The sequence below is a fragment of the Rhopalosiphum padi genome, chromosome 4, assembly GCF_020882245.1.
Source record: "Rhopalosiphum padi isolate XX-2018 chromosome 4, ASM2088224v1, whole genome shotgun sequence".
NCBI classification, from domain to species: domain Eukaryota; kingdom Metazoa; phylum Arthropoda; class Insecta; order Hemiptera; family Aphididae; genus Rhopalosiphum; species Rhopalosiphum padi.
Genome location: NC_083600.1, coordinates 19,825,671 through 19,846,416, shown reverse-complemented (window position 1 = coordinate 19,846,416; position 20,746 = coordinate 19,825,671). Strand labels below are relative to the sequence as shown.

The 20,746-nt window shown below is 29.1% G+C and overlaps 2 protein-coding genes across 2 annotated transcripts; one reads left to right on the top strand and one right to left on the bottom strand.

Annotated features, from left to right (window-relative positions):
• Positions 1-113: 113 nt before the first annotated feature.
• Positions 114-5,497, top strand: LOC132929073 (uncharacterized). The gene is made up of 4 exons (XM_060994133.1): positions 114-266; positions 521-626; positions 1,987-2,099; positions 5,039-5,497. The coding sequence occupies exons 1-4, from the start codon at positions 176-178 to the stop codon at positions 5,251-5,253; spliced, it is 525 nt and encodes a 174-aa protein (XP_060850116.1). The 5' UTR covers positions 114-175; the 3' UTR covers positions 5,254-5,497.
• LOC132929072 (protein lin-28 homolog) lies at positions 5,445-15,499 on the bottom strand. The gene is made up of 5 exons (XM_060994132.1): positions 15,096-15,499; positions 14,380-14,469; positions 6,138-6,382; positions 5,886-6,046; positions 5,445-5,823 (listed from the first exon to the last, which is right to left on the bottom strand). The coding sequence occupies exons 2-5, from the start codon at positions 14,432-14,434 to the stop codon at positions 5,532-5,534; spliced, it is 753 nt and encodes a 250-aa protein (XP_060850115.1). The 5' UTR covers positions 14,435-14,469; positions 15,096-15,499; the 3' UTR covers positions 5,445-5,531.
• Positions 15,500-20,746: the final 5,247 nt, after the last annotated feature.

The following is a 20,746-nucleotide window of genomic DNA, read 5'->3' as shown; positions in this document are numbered from 1 at the left end:
ATTTTTAATATAATTAACAACTGTTACATGCAACATGCTTGCATGTTTTTGTTTATCTTGCATCTTGGTTTTAATTATGCTAATGAATCCACAACTACAAAAATTATTCAATGTGTATTGCCATTTTTATTTTTATCTGTATTCAGCGTAGATATACGTTTATAGTTTGTTAGCAATGGACGGCGAAAATGATACATCCGAATTGTTCGTAAATGTTCTCGAAAACGTGGGAACACTCATACAAGAGTTTGTTGATCGTAAAATTGGTAACTATAAAATTTTGTATGCAACAGTAGGCTTTTTTTATACAAGTATATCAACATAATATGTTGTATAATAATAGCATACCAATGCAAAACATAATAACTCTGTTAATTTTTTGAACAAACTATTTTGTACTAAGAAAACTTGTACCAAAATACTTTGTTTTTACACTTATAAGATGCAGCTATAATAATTTATTACAAAATGTATACGAAAAAATTCATTAGGTTTACATTTGTATTAATTTTGTTTACAGAATTTAATACAACTAATAGGTTTAATACAGGTTGCTCTAAAGAAGTACAGTGTGAGAATGTAGCATTGTTCTGCAATTTAACGACACTACTATGCCAATGTGCCGAGTAATTTTATATTATTATAAATATATCATATTTGAGAAGTATACATGGATGACGGATGTAACTGTAAAGTATAAAAGTCTAATGAGAAAATATAAATCATTATTATTAAAGAACATTATTAAATTAGACATGATGATGATGATAATACAATTATAATAATAATTAATTTTATTATTTAATTGTATATTATGATCAGTGTTGGGTAAGTTACATTTTAAAAGTAACTGAGTTACGTTACAAGTTACAAAATAAAAAAGGTAACTACATTACTTGTTAGTTACTTAAGAACAAAAGTAATGCGTTACATTACTTTTTTTTTACTCAAAAGTAACTAGTTACAATGACGTTACTTTTATGTTATTTAAGTTTCATAAAAAAGTCTATTTTGAATCAATCATGTTTTAAATTTATACAATAATGTATCTTCAAAATTTTGATCAGTTATACGTGCTCTTTTTTTTCGTACAAATGTCTCTAGCTACACTAAAGAGCCTTTCGACAGAAACGCTTGAAGGGAGTGACGTCTTAAACTTCACAAAAATTTATTTCATCATAGGTAAACTGTTTAACATTTTTAAATCGCCAGTGTAAACTGTATTATAATAACTCTCCTCTTCACTATTGGGTTGATCAGAAACTAACACTGGTAATCCCGAATCCGTACGTCGATGTACATATTTTATCAGATATGATCTAAAAATAATTAAATAAATAAACTATAGCTGCATGTTGAAGCAATCTACTAGTAAATCGGTGTTTATAATCAGTTTTCCACGAAAATTGAAATTTAAAATAATATTAGCACAACATTTTGTATTTATATTATCTATACACTATACTGAGAAAATATTATAATTACATATTATATAACTAATTAAGTTATTAATATAATTACATTTTCTGATGCGGATACGAGGGGGAGGGCTGCCCACGAAAGTGCGCTCGTAACACCGCGATATACATCCCCCCAAAAAATTAAAATATAAAAATATAATTAAATTTATAATGTAACGCATTCTTCTGGTAAGTTACTTCTAAATAATTAACGTCGTTACTCTTGCCGTTACCCAAAAATAATAGTAACGAGTTACGAGTAATGCACGTTACGTTACTAGTTTACTACCCAACACTGATTATGATAAAGATTGATATAAATTCAAAATATTTCTCATCAGATCAATTTATCATGTACTATTTTTATTTGACCTACTTAAAATTAAAGATTTTAAACCAAATAAAAGGTTTATTTTTTTTTCTTATATTTGTATAAAATGGTATTTTTACATTAGTTTATGTTTTACACTCGATATTTTTTTATCGATAACAATAAATTTGTATTTAAATTATTAAATGTAAATAGATTTCACTTCTGGAATGATACAATTGGAATATGTCAATTTAAGCGCAAAAATATGATTGATTGGTATACTAATAAATATGGTTTCACTCCAAAAGATGAGATGTTTTATTTATGTAAGTAAGCATTATATATTTTGGTTTTAATTTATTTAAGTTCGTTACACACATTATACTACAATTATATAAATGCCTATACCTTAATAAACAGTTAATAACAGTGAAATAAAATGTGGACATATTATAGGGTATGGGAAATAGGAAAATTTTATATTTTATTCACAAGGATGCTCAATGTTCAATGTTCAATGCTCCATTAATAATATGCAATATGCATTTATTAAAATTCTGACTTATGTAATTATTAAATACCTTTATACTTGAAAGCCACCATATTATCAAAAGTAGATAGGCATTTAGAATTATAATGTCATTATTAAAGGGTATATTATGGTGGCGATAAAATTTCAAGACTTTAAAAAAGTCAAAATATTTTGAAAATTTAATCGTAAATAGATAACCATAATATAAACATTTGGTGAAAATTTCAAGTATTTACAATGATTCGTTTTTGAGTTACAGCAAAATCAAAAAATCGATTTTGTCGAAAGTAGTGACTTACTCTCCATCTCTAGTTCTACTATACAGCAGAGCGATACCCACTTTTTTAAAATTATAAATTCACAATATTAATCAAACAATCAAACTTAAATATTATCATTTTTTAGACTTCAAATATTATAGTATTACCTATACGTAAACCAATGTAGAGTAGGATTATATATACATTGACACAGGGCCGTATTACCGCTTATTAGGCTGTTTAAGCTAAAGCCTAGGGCGGCAAATTTTAACGGTCGAAACGAAATAGCTTTTTTTTTTTTAGGTGGTAAATTTATTTCATTCTATGTGCGGCAAAACCCTAATTCGGCCCAGCATTGATATATTATTAAAACAAAATAGCTTACTTTATTTGATTGCAATAATGGAAATTTATTTACTATTTAGCAAGGCACTTATACCTACACGGCTATACGTTCATTATACGTCATTTCATTTATATTTTTGCTCTAACTTATTGACCACAGCGTAACTAAATCACTTAGGCCATAACATTATACCTGATAAATTATAAATAACATATTATTATTATAATCATATGCAATATAGGCGTGCACACGTGCGGATGTAACTTTCTGTACTACACAAAGCAAATTTTTAATTATTTATTATTTATTTCTATGACACCAATTGCCAGTGGCGGATTTACGGGTGGGGAGGGGTCCAGGGCCCAGGGGGTTTGGTTAGGTTTTGTAAATTTTGAATTTCAGGTCTACATACAATATAGTATAATATTTAGGACCTCCCCAGAAAAATTTTGAAAATCCACCACTGCCGAGTGCCGACTGTCTAAAGCACACTTGCATATATTATGTACCTTAACGAAATATGTCGCGATATCTTAGCCACACGCGATGTGTTCAGTAATCCATCTTATAAATAATGACAATAGTCAATAAGTACTCGTATTAAGTACTTATTATACGTCCTAAGTCCTATACTTGTTGGACTGTTCGATTAAAACGCATCTGAGTGGCAACCGCCGTTTCCCGACCAAAACGCGTCTAGTAAGGATGGAGTCCATAGTTCATTTGACATTACCGACAACGCTGATGATATTCGCTAGTCGCTGACATAGATCTGCAAATGTGAAATGGTTTGCTTCTCTTTTAGCCTTTAGGCAAGAGTATAAAACACCTAAAAAAATAGCCAACGATACAGTTTATAAGGGTTTGTTTTTATTTTCTATTGGTATCGAATTGTCGATTTTTGGTAAATTTTTCTTTTTATTGGAATAAAAAATTCTTTAAAATTTACAATTACTTCGTTATTATTTATTAGGTACCAATATAAAGATGATGAATACAACAAAATATATGGAGAAATTTCAAAAATGTGTAATAAAAATGATATTGGAATTCTCGAGTTTAGTAAAACAGCCGTATTAAATTATTAACCAAAAAATCTTAAACTCATTGAAGACAGTGGCGTATATAGAAATTAATTTCAGGACGGGGGGATTAAAAAAAATTTCAATTCTTAAATTCCAATTAATTATACAATCAAAATCAATGCCCGTACCAACCATACATTTCAGGGAGGGTATGGACCCATAAACCCCCCTGTATACGCTACTGATTGAAGGTGTTCGAATTCAATCAATTTAAAGCGGGATCTCACTGAAGATAACAAATATTATTTGACACGTCATATGTAACAAACTAAATAACATGGAATGGCAAACACAGAAAAATTGACTACAAAAGAAACATTGGTAAACTAAAATAAACCATCATTGAATACTTAGCTAAATGATTGTTAAATAATTTTCAAATAGGCATGTTTAATTAAATACAATAAATAATAAATTTTAATGAAGTTATTGAAGGAAGATTAATACTTAAGTTTAAATAATATTGTGATAGTTAGTATTTTACATGATTTTTCGATTATCAGTACATAAAAATACATTTTAATTTCATATTTAGGTAGATATCTATTTTGTTTTAATTCTTTTTTATAATAAAAACATTTAAATTGTTGTATACATTTTTTCGGACTCAAGGAGGCATTGAGAGGTCAAAAAAATAGTTCTCATTATATCTGTTACATTTATATTTGCTCACACCTATTATATTATATTGTACAAAAATCTAAGCACGAGACTGCCTATATTAAACTCCTTAAGAAATATTTACTTCCAATTTTAATGAAGTAGCAGTTTTAAAAAAAGTATATAAAAATAATTTCTGCTTTAAAGTAGGTTTGAAGTGTATATCGCCATTGTGGTTGGGTCACTATAATGGGTGTGTTAAGTTTGAATTCAACAAATAATTATTGTATAATATGATAAACGATTCTGAGTGAAAGTGTAGGTCAGGCACATAGGATAGTTTAAGTTGCATTTAATTACTATGTTTGTTAATCAAAAAACACAAAAAGTATATTAATATTATTATAGCACATTTTAAATAATTGTTATGTTTTTTTTCCAGTAAAACTAGAACCTGAACATGCACCATCAAGATATGATGTAGCTTTGCCTGTATTAATCATTATGATTATAGGTTGTTTATGCTTCTTGTCTTGTATAATTTACATCTGTAATGGTAAAAACGAAGTTGATGAAGACAAAACTGTGTCCGCTGCATTATTTAAGCAACACGCACAGACAAATAGATTACAAACATCAATTGTACGGAACATATGAATATATGAGTATAAAGTTATAACTAGGCGTAATAATAGTTAGTAACATATTTGACATGAATATAATAATTTAATTTGTTGACATTCTACCAACATTAAATATTTATTTTAGAAAAAATAGTTTACAAAATGGTACCTAACACCTATATATAGTCTTTTTAAGGAATAGGTAGGTATCTTAAAACTCCAATGTTTAAAAAATATTAATTTATCTCCATGCAATTAAAATTAATTATTATTATAAATGATATTTTATTAGTCTTTTTGTACTCAATTATCTTAATCTTGTTTGTCATTAATTTCATCTCCATTCTGATTGGGTAAAATAGTTGATTGCTGCTGTTCATCACCACTACCGTCTTCATGTCTTGACTTTGGCCTTGACTTCTGTCGTTCTGATTTTTTTCGCGGAGCTTTAATGAATTTATTAATTACAGGATCTTTGCTCTGTATCTGAGTGCAATCAGCTATAAGGTGGTTTGGATCTTTACAACTATGACAGCGTTTAGGTTGAGGACTCAATGTACATTTAGCAGCAATATGATTGGCAAAATCTCCACAGTTGTAACATCTAATATAAATAATATTTACAAATAAATATAATAGAATACACATTTTATAAATTTAAAATACCTCAGTTTTTTTTGAGGATATGCTTTTTTCGATCCTTTACAGTATTGACCCCTTGGCCCAGTAACAAGAGTAGCTTCTAAGCCCTTATCTGATTCATGACATGTAAACTCTACACGTTCATTTTCTCTAAGAGATCTAAATCCATCTTTTTTTATTACTCTCTATAAAAAGAAAAACAAAAGTATAATGATATAAAATCAATGTTACATCATGACATATATTAAACACGGTATAATGTGAATTTTATTTTACCTGATGAACAAAAACATCTTTACCACCATCGTCTGGAGTGACAAAACCAAATCCTTTTTTTGAGTTAAACCATTTGCAGATACCTTGGCGAACACCTTCAGGAAGTTCTTCATTTTCCGGTCTTAGGTTTTCGGCATCATTGGATGAGAGACTATCGTTTCCATTTTTGTTCGGTTTTTCATTTGTTTCCACTGAATCTTTGAGGTGAATAAATTTGGATTTTACTTTATCGTCCCCCAAGTGTACTAAATAAAATAAAAAAAAATAATTAATTATAATAATTATTGAAAATATAATATGTTGTTATAATTTTAATTTATATACATTTATTTAGGTCATTAAATTATTAAAATGTTCGTATATTGGTTAATAAGTAGAGAAATTCCGTGTAGTTATTTGTTTCGTATGAATCAAGTAGCTATGAGTTCTATTTATTTTAGATAATTGGCAATTTTTAATTTTCGGCTAAGCGATAGCACATTATAGACATGCGTAAGTTAGTAGTAGTCTTATTATCAATTATAGCAATAGAAAGCATTTTATCTGCAGAATTACAGTGTGGTTTATAGGGATGTAAGATTTCCATCATTGCGTATGATTGGTATAGTTTTTTTCTTGATGTGAATTGTCTAAGTTAGTTTCTTGTCTAGGTTTATCCTTAAGTAATTCACTTAGTCATCTTTGCTGTTCATTGAATTTTATGGTTATTATTTGTTTACTAAGGCTAAATTACGTATCTTTGCAAGTAAAATATCTTGGCTTAATTTTCGTAGGATTAAGGGTAAGTTCCATTTAGTTATTTTAAACATAGAAATTGATATACCTATGTCTTTTATATTTTTGATAAAAATTATTTAATACAAGTTAATTTTCTGACAAAATTGTTTTTTAATGTATAAGAAAATAAGGACAATTGTATACAACACTTAAACGATTATTATTATATTACCTATGATAGATATAGATAATAAAGTTAATTTTGTCTTTTTTGTGTGATATTTGTTTTATTAGATCATTGCAAATTAAATTACTTGTAATACTAGGTATTAAACAAAACACATTAAATTATAAATCGTTGCTCGCACAATATTTATATATGTATGTGGTATACGGTATACCTATTAGAGTATAGCTAATTTAAACACAGTAACTAACAACAACTATACACCGGATGTAAATTTATCATTTTATGTGATATGTACAATGTTCTAATTTGAATAGATTAAATGTTTATCATAATAAATGTTATGTTTCATTTATAGATAAAATAAAAGATAATTGAAAAAAAATCACGTGGTATGTACTACAATATAATGCATAATAATATATTAATATGTATATAAATCTACGATGCTTACAGACTATTAGTCAATGAAATATACAAACTATAATATAGAATATATATATTATATGATACCATAATATATCAATATGGCATGTGCAGCACAACATATGATGATGAATTACTATGATATAGTAATATCTAATATTATTTTTACTCATCATTTAAATCAATAATGATTAGTCATTTCATCAAAATATGTCCACCGTTGTATGAACAACGGATCTGGTTTCAGAAACAATACATTTAAATATAGCAGACGAATGTAAATAATAGAACTATGATATTATATTGTATTGCAAATACAATTAATGCGTGTGAAATGTACCGGGTGATTTTTTTAACAGTAAATTCTCATTATCTCAAAAGTACCTATTAACTTTTCGACTTTTGTTAATCATTATAATTTTGAGTTTTTACTTTTTTAAATATTAAAATGTTGGTCTATTACTCTATTTATTTAAACTTTAAATACTTATAAGTTATAACTAATCAACTAAATAACTACTCGTTATTCGAACGTTACATTGAATATTTCGATGTTTGTAGTGTGTTGTCAATTTGTCATTTAAAAAAGGATAAAACACTTTGAGAAAAAAAAAAATGTTAATTAATAAAAGAATCATCAGTATTTTAATACTCTTGTCATTTTATTCATAAACAAATCCGCAGTTTTAAATCACTGCACGTCATAATTAAGTAATAGATGTATAATATTATATATATAATAATATAATATTATAATTTAAACATAAAAATTAAACATAGACATTGAATTCTAAACACGTGACATTCATTTTATTTTTTTTATATTACTTAACTTCAAGGTCATAACATCAGTGAAATGTGTAGTTTCATCTATGAATTTACATTTTGGAAAGTTCCATAAGTATAATAACAATCAACAATAAAATAATTAAAATTATATTATTATCATGTATTATATAAGTGTTGTTATTACACGCAAGTACGTGGGTAATATGAATACGATTGAACGACTATATGATTAAAATATATTACACGTGGACCTAAAATAGCATGTGTTTTAGAGTATTAAGTATGCCGTATAAAATAAAAAGTGTACAATTTAAATTTGCAAAGTATAGTAAAAAAAATAAGCTTAGAAATAAGCTCATTAAAAACTGGACATGATAGACAAAACAATGATAACTTAATATTCTTACCCACTGTAGTAACTATTTACTATAGTAAGTACGCGTAATTATATATGCATAGGTCATAGGTGGTTATTGTATAGTATAAACGTAAATTATATGTATGCAAGTTACTAGGTAGTTAAAGATATTTATATTGTATAAAATATCGAAATACGTTAATTATTTAAATATGTATAACTGTAATAAATTATTTTATAACTTAAAGTCGACGAATCACTTTATATATAAACAAATCGAATTTCAATAAATTAGTCAACATAACGTGCAAGAGCATTTTAATTCCACACAGTATTCACCGTCTCACCGAACATTTCCAGGTACGTTTAAATATTTAATCATGCAACAACTTATCTGTAGTAATTACTAATTATACAACATGGACAGATTTTATTGACAGAAACTTCAAATAAATTCCAGTGTTATATTATGAGAACTTGGAATAAATTAATATAAAAACAAATCAATAACTTACTATTGTACTCTCGATAATTCAAAAAAAATTCATAAATGAAATTAAACGGTTATTGGTCCAATGAGAATATTTCTATAATTCCAAGAAAACACGTATATTTTGGTAATAAGTGCGAGGCGGCGAGAGACTCCAATTCGAATATTTTTAGCCAAACCATCAACAATCTATGATTCTATGATTCGAATGTATTAATTGTAAATAAGCTCAAATACATTTAATTAGAAGTAAGATGGTTCAACTAAATACAGACATTCAGTAATTACATATAGGTATATTTTTAAATATTTAAGACGAGTGGATAACTAAGGAAGTAAGTCGTTATAAGTATATATAAAACGTTCACCCATTTAATTAACGATATTATATTATCAAGAAGATTAATTACATTAATTAATTCAATAGAACACAAATATCCGAGATTTAGTAAATAAAATATTATTATAATGTTCTAGAGAAAATAACATAGATTTTACATGGAATTTGAGATTGGAAATAGGTTAAGAAATTTGATATAAATTTTCAACTTAAACAATTATAAGTAGTAGAGGATAATATAAAAACACTTAATTTTTTTTTTGGAGATAAATTACTAGACTATTTTCAATAAATATGACTTTTTCTAAAAAAAATAATATTAACACATTTATAAACAAACAATTTACCCAGTGGCGTAACTGGGAAAAAAATCTAGGGAGGCAATGTATAATGAATGTAATATATTTATTATTATCAAAACACTGACACCCCTCCCCCACCGGTTAAAATATATACCTTTAGCTTTCAAAAAATTGTCAGGGGGGCAAGTGCCCCCACTTGCCCCCCCACAATTACGCCACTGAATTTACCTATAACCAATACACCAATAGAAATTAATAATTATAAAACAATCTACATTTGGCTTAGTAGTAAACATGATTTACATGAACATTTACATTTGATTTATAATTTAAGAAATATTCAAATATATAATATATATTTTTAATTGCTTTTTTCCTTATTACTAGTACGACAGTGGGAAGGAGTTGGAAATAGCTGAGTCCCAAAAATCTACAAAAACCAAAATAATTTTGTGCATTAGTATTTTTTTTTTATATATTTTATACTTTAATAGGTATAACAATATTATTTTATTAAATAGTTATCAACAAATACTATTTTTAATTAAATTAAAAAAACGCCATACTCGTCTTTTTGAATTAAAAATAATGCGATCGTCTTTCAACTATTTTAAGTGTTACGAAGTCATTAATAAAATTATCGTAGACCCAAAACCAATAAGTATGGTACATTGTTTTAAAAGTAATAATTTTTACTGTTTTATTGGAATCAATCATATTTATTTAAATGTATCTATAGGTAATAGATACATAGATCCTAGTTATTATATAATTTAAATTCGTAGTATTAAAATTACCACAAAACAATTATTATAAGATTTACTACCCAATTCTTTTGAAGAAATTTTCCAATAATGCGTTTATTGATAATAGTCTTTAATAACAGGTTTTTAATATTGGGGATAGACAGATAGTTGAAAGGATTTTGAACCATTGAAGTTTTCAGTTATGTTTTGATACGTTTCATTTGTTATATATCACAAGTTATATAGTTATTAACTATCAATATTTCAATATTCATTAACTAATTCACAATCATAAAAAAAATTATTAAAAAAAACATTAATAACATTTGGCAGTTTAGCACCCCAAGCCCACTTCACTTCACTTTCACTTATGTCAGCAACGGAAAAGTAGTGAGGTTAATGGAGATAAATGTATAGTATATAAAAAATCTAGATATATTCTTTTAATTGTGAAAAATTGTAAAGAACTCATTAAAATAATATGACTTATACCTTATACAGTTATACCCAATGGCTTATGATCGAATTCTCTCTACTAATACAAAGTTGTTAATAGTTTCCAAATATGTCCATAGTTACATTTTTATACAAAGAAATTTATAATACTAAACAAACTCGTAAAAACAAATGTAGTCTTCCTCTCAAATTATAGGATTTAGATGAGTCGTTATTCCATACACTATACAGTAACATTATTGCTCACCTCTAGGTTTATCCACAATTACTGTTATAGATAATATTTCACAGTTACCTAAAATATTTTAATTCTATTTTTAATTTGAATAAATTTCGATATTCGATAATGTTATTTTATTTTAATGTATAAGTGTAATAAATCATTATATATTTAATAATTACAAATTGTGTTGATTTTATTTGTATAAATTATAATTATAATTCCATCAGCCGTGCAAATATTTCGTGCTATGGAATGTCCGACGTGAGATCACCAAACGTATTACACGACTGTAGTAGTAGATTTCAAAATACAACAAAAAATTGTATTTCTTATCCCATCTAGCAAACACGCGCGAAATCAGTACAAACAAATAATACAAATTATTATTGTATGCTACAAACAACCTGGCCTACAAGTAATAATATAAAAGTACCTACCTACAATACATGTCAACGTCGCACAGCATTATTTGAAATCGAATATAATCGAAAAGGTCGATATATTAAAAAAAAAATGTACATATAGGTAGGTATAGCATATTGTATACCCTCGGTATGCGTGCAATATTGAAGAAGGTTTTGGCAACGTGGCACTGGAACACGAAAACCGTATATAATATATATAACTATATAATTCTTAATATGTATACGTTTAAAATATGAACCATCTGCATTTCGCCGTCCCGTTTACCTGCGTAGTTCTGATTTTCTACCCTTAACAACCGACAGCGCAAACCCTTAGGAAGGAGAAAACCATTTTTAGAAACGCCAGCTGCAACACTCTTTTATACATATTTCTTGTGCACCAACATCGGTGGGTATAATATATTATGAACATGTATAAAACGGACTATACATACTATATAATATGGCGTAGATGTACATAGATAGAGATAAATAATATATAATGTGATATTCAATATATCGGATACTATTGGCTATACCTATATATATAATTTTATAACTAAAACGTCACTCTACCGTTTTCCTTTTATTGCTGGCGTTCTATAATTTATTGTCACCTGCCTAAAATAAAAATCTACCCTTAATAATCCTACCTTTGCTACATATAGTTACACCAGTACTCATCATTGTATATATTTAATTAGTGTTTTCTCGAAGACGAATACCAAGTTTGAAAATAATCGAGTAAACATAATATACCTGCTATTATCGTATAATACTCTTGAATACGACGGAATAAAAATGTTTAATATGAAAATTACTGTTAGTTATAATTCTTATTGAATATTGAACCGCGGTCAAGTTGAGAGTACTCTGTTAGTAAAATATTACATTGTGAATATTATTTTAGATTTAGCTGAAAAGACTATAACGTCCTAATTATAACTTTCTTAAAATAATACTGCAGGGCTTTAACACCTTCAGCCCTTTAGTTTTAATTCAGGCATGTATTAGACGAATACAATATATTGATATTTATTAATATTATAATATCGTTTAATTTGTATGAAAATGAAATCTTTAACAGGACACATTTTTAAAATATCCGAGAAAATATCATAAATTATATTACACACTGTGCATCGTAAAGTAATTTATTATTCTAGTATTAAAGAATATACCTATAGGTACCTACAATCACTTATAAACGTGTGGATATAAACAAAAAATTAAATAATCAGAATTCAAGGGTTTTAAACACAATCTACCCATAATTATAAAGTTCTTAAGCAGTGATATACCTACATAATATACATGTTTGTATCATACGCAATAATAGGTCGGAAAGACAAAAAATAATTATATAATATAATAATAGATAGTAGATACTAGCTTTAATTGAACTGAAAAGTTAGATTGGGATGATTTTCCATTAAACGCCAAAGAGTTTAGGCCGACAAAGCATATAACATCAAAATTGTCTGTTACCTAAAAATACTATCAAATATTCTTAATATTCTACAATATGAACACCAGATTTTTTAATTTTATTTTTTGAGTATTTACATATACGTGCACTGCGCCGTGTATAATATAATCTATTATAGTAATATACTGCAGTGTTTTATATTAACGTATTCTTAACAGCTATCTCAATTGAAGACTATACTCTGTCGGATAACGAAATGTTACAAAGGACAATTTACTATTAATGGTATTTGGTATAAATTATTCGAATAAGCTAAACATGTGCTTGTACTAGGAATGTATATATTATGGACTTGATAAACTGATGAACTTGTATTGAAGTTTGTAATACAAATAAAAATATTAGAAAATATTTGTATTAAACACGAATCACGAAATACAGTTATAACATATTACACATAATATTATATTTAGGTATTACTGTATTAGGTACTATCGTAAATTCATAATGAAAGACGGGGAATATCGAGATACACCTGCAATCTGTATATTGTATTATATAACCTTAAAATATATGTAGTGTTTTCTAAATGTATTTATCTGGGTATATTTTTTTAGTTTATATTAGACCAACGCAACACTTAATTTATATGTAATTATAATTAAACTAAGATTTATTGATCACATTTCATCGTATTAAATAAAACGATTTAGATATATTAATATATCAGTATACATAATATATAATCCTATATATACCTATATAATATTATAGTATAAATTAAAATAATACGTAATAACGCCAACTGTGGGATATCTAGAACCACTAGAACCATCAAAATAGAAAATATATAGATACTATTCAAATATTCAATGATAGTTTTATTGACTCATGCATTTATGATAAGATAAAACTGCAATAGTCGGATTTAAACCGAAAGAACTCTAGATCCTGCCATAAACAAATAGCCTAAAAATAGCTAATATCGCCGTTTTGAAAACTGCGTTTTGACTATCACGATTTCGTATTTACTATTTAGTAGTACACATATCGCGGTCGGTGCAAGTGTAATATTATATTTTTATCAATCTACCTATATATATTATGAAAGGTACGTACGATTTAAGTGATTAAACTTTGATTGCGTACATTCCAAACTTAAAAACTAACGCTTCACAATCAGTAATTCGGTCCACCAAAAATAACTAATTATAAACCGGGCAAGTACGTAGAGTAAATATAATATATATGCGATTGTATGTAATGTATACAAAAAAATATATTATATTAACTAATTTCATATAAAACACACGTCTATTTGTTCGTTTTCCGTCTGAAACGTAAATTCATAAACTCATTATCTACAATTACTCACCACCGTTAGAAGGCGCCGTCGAGAGTTGATTGTTTTCTGTATTGTTTTCACTCATTTCGGTGCAGGTTTGTGACTCGAAGCGTTCGACACCTGCAAGAAAAGCATACAAATTAAGAAAACAATATATAATATTACAATACATTCGCGGTATGTACAAGCATTTTAGGTGTGTGTGTGTGCAAGTATATTATAATTTATAATGTATAGGAGAGGTACGACGACGATATACCTAACCTCTGCAGGTCTGCAGAATGTGAAATGTAGGTAAATATAGATTAAATTTACAAATGTATAACCGAGTTTTATCAACGTACACATATTATTATCATGTAGGTAATATGAAAAATTGCAGGTCGCACACATTATAGTGCCGTCGATTGCTATGAGAAAAACGAGACGAAAGACAAGAAAACACTATACACATATTAATATTATTATTATTTATTAATTATACTGGTCACCGCGATACAATCATAATAACATGGGTGTCACTACCCTTGTTGACTCGTGGTCGTACAAGACAAGTATGTAATGTAAATAATTTTAATATATATGAGGTAAACGTTATATTATATTATTATGGGTGCTCACTGCTTAATCCCTATAAATTGGTTGGTTATTAATCAGACATGAATATATCGGAAAGCGACCGTTGGATGTATCTTTATATTATCGACTGTATACATAATATCATAATTATTATTATTGGTAATTACCCAGTGTATGTAGTTAACAATATTAACGGTCGTCCGTTATGGTACCCTCGCAATATTCTATGACCACGGCGAAAAGAAGAGTAAAAAAAAAGGTCCGTCGGATACACTCTTGTCACAGTCTTGTGTAATTACGCATCAAAAGTCACGGTTATGATATTGTCTCGTAATGTGATATGTGTTATTAAAGTAACACTATAATATTATAGTCACAGTTGTATACTATAAATGTATTGAAAAATGTATTATGGCGCGCGTGCCGCGTGTGAGGTCCTCGTGAGCTGCGTGCGCGCGCGAATATGTGCGTTCGTGTACTGCACCGAGACCTGGCGCAGTTGGTGCACGTTTTCGTCGTTCGGCTGGTTCGTCTGGTGGTGGCGGCGGCGGCGGTGGTATGGTAAAAATGTTGTGGCCTTCACGAAAAACGCGTCGTGTTAGGTTAGGGTGCGTGCGCGCGCGCCACTCGGGGTGGCGTATAATATATAATATAATAATATTATACGTGACGCGTAAATGGTAAATATATGTATTATTATTATTACTATTATTATAGTATTGTGTGCGCGCGCGACCGACGGGGCATTTTTCCCGGCGTGAGCGAGGGGAGGCGAGAGAGCCGGCGCGGCATATCCCCCAACCGAAAAATGGACGGGCACTGCGCATGCGCCCCGAACCGTAAATCACTCCCATCCGGCGGGGGCCGGTCACAGCAGCAGCATTGCTATATGGTATAATATCATTCTACATTTTATATATATATATATATATATATTATTTATGTATATGTTATTTTTATTATAATAGCCGTAATAATATGTATATAATAAGTTTGTGAGAAAGCGCCGAATGGTGGTGGTGGTGGTGGTGCGTAGCGGGGTGCTGTCACACCAGAGCCGGTCGGCGGTCACCGCTGAAAATCGCGGAACCGGCGTCCGGTGTCGTCGCGCATTGTATGCGTACTGCAGTTGGCGTCTCGCGTTGGTTTTTACGTTTTTAATATTATTATTTTCCCTCCCATTTTCGTTCTCGAGATTCTCAACGTCCCGTGATGTTATATAATATTATGTGGCAGAGGCCAAACACAATATTCTGCTTTGCCCGCGCGTCAACGCCGCATCCCTCTCCTCCCACCACTCGCACACAAACACACACACATACCCACCCGGTACAAACGCGATGTTGTTTACGCGCGGCGTGTCGTAGGTTAGGGAGAGTATATTATGTACATGTGAACGGGTAGGAGGAAATGGAGGACGCGACGACCACAATATACGGATAATGCGATGAGCCGAACCGGCGGAAGACTATATGTGTATTATATATACATGCGATGTGCGTGTACACTGTACATAATATTCCGGACGAGAGATTTTCACGCGTACAACAATAATAAACCATGACCCGCTCGTTTTTAGCTGGATAACGAAGTATGTGTGTGTGTGTGAGTAGCTGCTGCAGTCGCGGTGCACGTTATGGCTTTGGGCGACGGCGGCCGATCGAAAATGCGCGCTAAAACACACGCTACACTTAACCCATCACACGCGGTACTGAAGCACCGCCATCACTGTCGCGGGGTTAGAAAACCGTCGTCACACCACGGCGTGTGTGTACGTTAAAATAATATTATTCCAAATGTATATAGTTGTGTGATGTGTGTGTGTGTAATCTATATACCTATCGCACGAAAATTAAATTCTTATTTCATTCATTTTTACATGGCCGAACAGCTTTACATATATATATCGTTAACAATAAATAAAATTACAAATAAAAACAAGAATGAATGGCCTATAAATCTATTATATATCTTTCTGGAAAAAAGTAAATTTCTCGCCAACTTATACATTGTCATTTGATGCCCGAATAATACTTAGTCATCGGTTTTAGAGATGAGGAGCATTTATGTGTACATCTCCCGAGGCTCTTATGTCTTTCTTATTTTAGGGAGTTTAGGCCTAGAATCTATATACAAGGAGCTATGTTTCGGATTAAGGGGAATGAGGGATTCCTAAGGTATATATGTACTCTGCAAAGCTGAGAAGTTTATTTTTAATGAATTCTCTGAGGCAGTAGCGGATACAGAGATCACTCAAGGGGGGGGGGGGGAGGAGCGAGTTTTTAAGAATTAAATTACCTATTTTTATATAACCTGTAAACTAATGCTCTATGTGTTATTTGTATAGTATCAAAAAAATAAAAATATCAGCTTTCAGCTCAATTTTATAATATAAAAATAACGTAAAAAATACGGCCCGAGGGGGGCGACCACCCCATCATCCCCCCTCGTATCTGCCACTGCACTAAGGGTCGAAAGTAACACAGCAATAGCCAATAGGCATAAATTAGTAGAGGCACTGAAGCACTCTGCAGCTGTAGCAGACAATCTGCAGTCTTTGTATCCCGTAACTATAATTACATTTCCTTATAAATAGCATTTTATTGAACATTATTTGTGTATGTAATACGAATAACGAGTATATTATGTAATCATTGTACATACTATATGTCGTTATATACTCCTGAGTTTTGAACAGCTATATTGCCTATATTCAATATCCCGACAAACCGTTACAATATTTATTTAAGTTATTAATCTGTTCTTATACCTTAACTCATACTAATTTATATATAAAAGCTTTCGAATCACTTGAGTATGTATCGTTGTAACCTCGTATTGAATAATATTATCTTCTATATAGGGATGATCGTTAAAATCCAATGACTGAATGACCACACTGATTAGGGATTAGTGATTACTAGGTATAATATACTGTTATAAGTCATGTAACCTATAATCTTATTTATCCACATTAAAAATCAAAATAAATTCGATTAATTGTTTTTTTATGTACACCATTATACCTAACTCGAATAAAGTCTCTAAAAACTTACCACAGAGACGCCAGGTTTTTAAATTACCATGTGACTCACTAATTCAGGCGTGGATACAAAGATGGACCTTGGAACCTATACGCTTTTCCTCCCTAAATCTCAAAAAAAGCTTTTAGAAAACTAAATAATATACATGAATGTATGATATATCTACGTAGGTACTCATAGATAATTTTAATATTTTTTTTATCAAAAGACAAAAGCAACAATATTAAAAATTGCCATGCTTTATGTTTTATTTATAGCAAATTAATTTTTTCGTACTTGAGAATTGTCAATAAATTGACTTGTAACCATTTCTATAAATGTATTTCTTCATCGCAGTGAACGTGAATATAATATAACTATGATCAAAATTTTTTTCATGTCAAAATAAATTATTTTATTATTTTGTCATGTTTTATTAATTAAATAGAAAATATTTTATAAATGTATGTATATTTTATAAATTTACATATTATAAATGTTTTTTAAATAAAAATCCTAAAGAGTCGAGCACCATCTCAAAAATCTCATGAACGCTTCAGCCCCTTGCCACCCCTTCCCCCCTTGTACATGGCGCCTATTAAGACTCTTGCTACAAAATCAAGACCAATATGGTACTGGTACTAATAAGACCAAGACCAACACACCAAAACAATACCGACGCTGCAAGATCATGACTATAACAAGATCAACAGTGCAAGACTCTTGCAAATTTTTTTTTCTCCGAAAACACATTAGTGTATCTAGATTTCATTAACTAATAAGTAATAATGTATAACGAAAATAATAAGTGATTAAATTTGATCAGTATTCAAGAAAATGGCGAATTATTGAAAAAAAAGATTAGAAATAATGGGAATTAATATTACAAAATAATGTTTCATACTAATTAGCAGTCGAAAGTTGTTCTGCTAATAGAAATATTTATGTCCATAATATACACCTCTATTTTGAATCGAATATACTAATATTATAATTGCTTAAAAGTTAAAGTCAATACGGACTACGGATCATTTAGATTGTACCTACGTTTTTATTTTCATTCGGGTTTTGTGTAATATTTCCGTACTGTGTACCTAAACTAGTTACGGCTATACAATATATAGCATGTACAACATACAAAAACACTTATAATAATTAACATTGCAAGTATGATTCTCGATCTTATACAAATATTTTAATCGGTGGTATTTACAGTGGTATTATAATATGATATTACATGCATGAAGAGGTTAATGATTGAATTATTAATAAAGTATATAAATATTTCACTTAAATTGCATCTTAGAGGTCGTAGCAAAAAATCTACACGCATCTATAACAGGTATTAAATTTTTTTCATATATTGTGAAAATAGCAAGAGTCTTGCGCAAGACTGAGTCTGCAAGACCAAGACCAAGATTTTGAAAGTCTTGGTCTTGGTCTTGTTTTGATCATCACAACGCGTATATATATACTCATCCTACTTGAATATCTCGTATTATATGCAACTGTACCGCAATAGTGTCTGTTTGATTGTAAAGTATAAATTTATTATATAGTCATATAGAAGACGTGATATTTAACATACCATCTCGACTGAACAGCGTTTGAGATAATTTTTATTTTCATATTTTTATTGCGCGCTTTGATCTTGGAAAACATATTATAAGTAATCGCAGTGCAGAGTGACAGGAGTGGAATCAGGTCAATTCCGTAGATATAGTGAAAGGGGTAAATAAAATTATTTTAGTTAAAACACCGGATGTATAAAGAATGTTTGGTTTGATTTTGATTTTTATTAGATAAAAACGTTAATATATTAATTACGTTGTACTATAGTATAGCATACACAGATATATATTTCCAATAATGGATATGAGGGAGTGGAGGTTACATTAAAAATGTATATGCCTATGTGTATATTAAAAAAATACAAAGGGGGATGGACAGTTGAACACCACTACGTTGCATCTATGTTTAAAAGTGTCGCACTTGCGCAGTAAGTCTATACACTATATGTAAGTCTATTGCGGTAAGTAATTCTGATTCTTAACCATGTTTTTTATGTAAGTTCAATATTATAGTAGAAATAAGCACAAACTATAGATATGTATAGTAAGTAATCAACCTAACCCTTTTGTTTATTGTTGTGAAGTTTGTTAAATAATTCTTTTATGATTATATTGTCACAAAAAATAAACATCACTAATTTAAAGTATAATATTTCATTGACTTCAAAAATGTAGTTTAATAAAAATTAAATTATTAAAAAATATAATAATATTACAAAACATTATATTATGTAAATATTATGTAATAATAGTTATTGGTATTTTAGGTACCTGTTAATATGTGTATATGTACATGTTCTGTCATGATGGTGTACATATAGTTGGAAATTTTGTTTAACAATGAACATAATATTAACTTAAAATTAGTCCATAATTTATGAATACAGAATAAAAGTTGCTAATAAGTACGTACCTAATACATATATTAGGCTCTCATCTTAATAGCTATCAGTATTATAATATTACTCTTGAGAAAATCACAAAAAGATTTACAAATACATTTTTATTTTCAGTTTCGTGTTTTTGCCACTTTATAGTCACATTTCTGTTAATTTTATTTTTATATATACACAATCAGGAGTATGGGTTATTATTTATATAGTTCATAATGTTCATATAATATTACTTGCATATAGTTTGCTTATAAGGTGGTAGGAAGGTACAGTTGTATCTTGCTGCAGCCTACTCCAGATGTTGAGGAGGTTTAACAACCGATAATACACA